Consider the following 4,072-nt stretch of genomic DNA (forward strand, 5'->3'; position numbering starts at 1 on the left):
TGTGTGTGTGTGTGTGTGTTAGTGTGTGTGTTAGTGTGTGTGTGTGTGTGTTATAGTGTGTGTGTGTTAGTGTGTGTGTGTGTGTGTGTTATAGTGTGTGTGTTAGTGTATGTGTGTTAGTGTGTGTGTGTTAGTGTGTGTTAGTGTGTGTGTGTGTGTGTGTGTGTGTGTGTTAGTGTTAGTGTGTGTGTGTGTGTGTTATAGTGTGTGTGTGTTAGTGTGTGTTAGTGTGTGTTAGTGTGTGTGTGTGTGTGTGTGTGTGTGTGTTAGTGTTAGTGTGTGTGTGTGTGTGTTATAGTGTGTGTGTGTTAGTGTATGTGTGTTAGTGTGTGTTAGTGTGTGTTAGTGTGTGTGTGTGTTATAGTGTGTGTGTGTTAGTGTATGTGTGTTAGTGTGTGTTAGTGTGTGTTAGTGTTATTGTTTTTGTGTTAATGTGTGTTTGTGTGTGTGTTAGTGTGTGTGTGTGTGTGTGTGTGTGTTTGTGTGTGTGTTAGTGTGTGTGTGTGTGTGTGTGTGTGTTTGTGTGTGTGTTAGTGTGTGTGTGTGTGTGTGTTAGTGTATGTGTGTTAGTGTGTGTTAGTGTGTGTTTGTTCTTATTTTATGTTGAATCTGAAACTTTATTAAAAAAAATAAAATTGACTCAGATGATGGAAGTTAGCAGTGACGACCTTTGACCTTAAACCCAGAGGTGAACTCTGAAGGTAATGATGTCATCAAAGTGAAGGATTCTGGGAGCTTCTTGTATTCAACCCGTCGTGGTTATTCGGATTATTTCACCATTAAGAAGGCTCAGAGGAAACGTTTACGCCAGACTCACCGCCGCCTCATGAGAGGAGAAGACGGGGAGATTATAATCTGAGCGTTAGATTTCAGTTTAGAGTTTAGACTCCTGAAACTATCTGGAAACTTTTCAGGACTAATGTATGAAAATGACGACAGAGACGAAAGAAGAAGAAGAAATGTGGTTGGCGTGTCTCGTGGTCATCAGACGGCGTTCTTCCTCTTTAAAAAACAAGTCAGCTGACACGTTGAGTTTGAGACAGATTTATTATAAACAGTATTTACAGTATGCGTACCTCCACCTTCTGTGTGAAGTTTGATTACAGCCTGCGTGTCTTCACACAGAGGAACATCTGTCCGACCCCCCGACCCTAAAATAACCTTCAAACCCTTCAAACCCGAATATTTCTGATCAACGAGGAAGAAAACTAAGTGTGTGAACGTCGATCCCAGCGGTCAGACGGACGCTCCTGTGAACGTCGAGCTCGCTCTTTAGATGAGCCAAGTCAAAGAGTCAAACACGAGTAAACAAAGCGCTGACATTAGCATTAGCCAGCAGCGCTGACATTAGCATTAGCCAGCAGCGCTGACATTAGCATTAGCCAGCAACGCTGACATTAGCATTAGCGATGTATCGATGACGTCCTGAAGCTGCAGTGTGTTCAGAGATGTGAGCGTGATGACATGAAGGTCCTGATGGAGGAGCGCCCCCTGTGGACAGTCTCTTTGAGTCCATGATTTCCTCAGACTGATCAATGATCCACCTGAAAATAAAACTACCGTATTAACACGTTGAATACAAGATGGCCGAAGAGGAGCAGAGAGACATCCACGCTCTCCTTCACGCCTCCACTGCGTGATGATAAGTCTTTCTTCAGCACGACCTCCACGGGGTAGTGATCGCTGACCTCCAGAGCCTGCAGAGACACACGCAGTCAGCTGGCAGCCTCACACAGGGTTAGGGTCAGGATCAGGGGTCAGGGTCAGGGGTCAGGGTAAGGGGTCAGAGTCAGGGTTAGGGTAAGGGGTCAGGGGTTAGGGTTAAGGTAAGGGGTTAGGGTAAGGGGTCAGGGGTCTTACCTGGTCCTCGCTGAGGCGGTACTCCCTCTGGAAGTTAAACGGTTTTGCTGAGGAAGGAACGATCGCTCTGGCAAAAGTTTCCCCGTGCACGACGATCCTGAAAACACAGACGATAAAAACAACGTTTACACGTCGAGCTTTTGATCACCGAGCCTTCAGGTCGGAGCTGACACCATGATGTCATCTCTGACGGGGTCGAGCTCAAGGTCACAGTCTCTCCAGACTCAAGGTGACCTTTAACCGTTACCATGACAACAAAGGTCTCGTCTCTCTGCACACTCACACACGCTTTGACGGGAGAAGACCTTAACGTTAGAGCCATATATGGGATAGGGACACGCCCCTTCCAGCTGAACCAGCTCAGCAGGTCACGTCACAGTCTCTGGAGTCTTTTCTGTATGAGGTCATGTACAGCAGGAGGTGTTACCTCACCTGTTGTATGAGCAGGAGGTGTTAGCCCACCTGTCGTATGAGCAGGAGGTGTTAGCCCACCTGTCGTAGGAGCAGGAGGTGTTAGCGCACCTGTCGTATGAACAGGAGGTGTTAGCTCACCTGTCGTAGGAGCGCCAGGTGTTAGCTCACCTGTCGTAGGAGCGCCAGGTGCTAGCTCACCTGTCGTAGGAGCAGGAGGTGTTAGCCCACCTGTCGTACGAGCAGGAGGTGTTAGCTCACCTGTCGTACGAGCAGGAGGTGTTAGCTCACCTGTCGTACGAGCAGGAGGTGTGAGCTCACCTGTCGTATGAGCAGGAGGTGTTAGCTCACTTGTCGTAGGAGCGCCAGGTGTTAGCTCACCTGTCGTACGAGCAGGAGGTGTTAGCTCACCTGTCATACGAGCGGGAGGTGTTAGCTCACCTGTCATACGAGCGGGAGGTGTTAGCTCACCTGTCGTACGAGCAGGAGGTGTGAGCTCACCTGTCGTACGAGCAGGAGGTGTGAGCTCACCTGTTGTAGGAGCACCAGGTGTTAGCTCACCTGTCGTACGAGCAGGAGGTGTGAGCTCACCTGTCGTATGAGCAGGAGGTGTTAGCTCACTTGTCGTAGGAGCACCAGGTGTTAGCCCACCTGTCGTACGAGCAGGAGGTGTGAGCTCACCTGTCGTACGAGCAGGAGGTGTGAGCTCACCTGTCGTAGGAGCAGGAGGTGTTAGCCCACCTGTCGTACGAGCAGGAGGTGCTAGCTCACCTGTCGTACGAGCAGGAGGTGTTAGCTCACCTGTCGTAGGAGCGCCAGGTGTTAGCTCACCTGTCATACGAGCAGGAGGTGTTAGCTCACCTGTCATACGAGCAGGAGGTGTTAGCTCACCTGTCGTACGAGCAGGAGGTGTGAGCTCACCTGTCGTAGGAGCGCCAGGTGTGAGCTCACCTGTCATACGAGCAGGAGGTGTTAGCTCACCTGTCGTAGGAGCAGGAGGTGTGAGCTCACCTGTCGTAGGAGCAGGAGGTGTTAGCTCACCTGTCGTAGGAGCAGGAGGTGTTAGCTCACCTGTCGTAGGAGCAGGAGGTGGACTCTCTCACTGTGGTGTCAGTTTTGTCATTGATGAGCCAGAAGAGGTTCCTCTCTGTGATCAGACGCACAAACTTCCTGTTTTTCTTAGCCAGGTACCCACAGTCAGCGTTAAAGTCCCCGAGAAGCATCACATGCTGCTCGGACACACACGCACACACGCACACACACACACACACACACACACACACACACACACACACACACACACACACACGGTTATACAGGTATGTCAGTATGTTCTTTGACATGCAGTGAAATGAGTTGCGTGTACCTCGGTCTTCCACATCCTCCTGACGTCCTGCAGGACGTCGTACAGAGCGTCCAGCTCCTTGGTGGTGTTCTCTGGAGACGTGTGCTGCGGTATGAGCACAAACTCCTTTATGGCTGATGAGAAACATGGAGAGGTTGTTAAACTGGCTCCTGATTGGATGAGAGAAGCTGTGACCTCGAGCGAGCGAACGAGAGACAGAGAGAGAGAGAGGTCTCACCTGTTCTGGGAGCTTTGAATCGAACAACAAAAGGTTCTCTGGAGAACACATCGACGGCTCCAGGTCGATTGTCTGGGTACTGATACTGACCTGAGACCCACACCGTGTCAGACCTGCACACACACACACACACACACACACACATTACACCTGGACATGACTTCACACAGCTGTGTAGATCAGACACACACAGCAGACTCACCTGTAGACGAACACGT

At 50.1% G+C, this 4,072-nt stretch overlaps 1 protein-coding gene across 2 annotated transcripts in view; it reads right to left on the reverse strand.

Annotated features, from left to right (window-relative positions):
* Positions 1–1,028: 1,028 nt before the first annotated feature.
* Positions 1,029–4,072, reverse strand: part of dnase1l1 (deoxyribonuclease I-like 1) — a 6,327-nt gene continuing 3,283 nt past the window's right edge. The window contains exons 4-10 of one of the 2 annotated variants that reach the window (XR_013778512.1): positions 4,057–4,072; positions 3,855–3,967; positions 3,638–3,750; positions 3,343–3,500; positions 1,861–1,957; positions 1,259–1,697; positions 1,029–1,208 (exon numbers count right to left, since the gene is read on the reverse strand). The exon at positions 4,057–4,072 is cut by the window's right edge and continues 77 nt beyond it. Coding sequence is in view for 1 of the 2 variants with exons in the window: in XM_079373024.1 (XP_079229150.1) it covers positions 1,557–1,697; positions 1,861–1,957; positions 3,343–3,500; positions 3,638–3,750; positions 3,855–3,967; positions 4,057–4,072 (638 nt within the window). In the remaining variant the exon portion in view is untranslated. Of the gene's footprint in view, positions 1,698–1,860; positions 1,958–3,342; positions 3,501–3,637; positions 3,751–3,854; positions 3,968–4,056 lie in introns of both variants that reach the window. The other variant, XM_079373024.1, reaches the window with a different exon arrangement.

This window comes from Symphodus melops (assembly GCF_947650265.1).
Source record: "Symphodus melops genome assembly, contig: scaffold_305, whole genome shotgun sequence".
In the NCBI taxonomy this organism is placed as follows: Eukaryota; Metazoa; Chordata; class Actinopteri; order Labriformes; family Labridae; genus Symphodus; species Symphodus melops.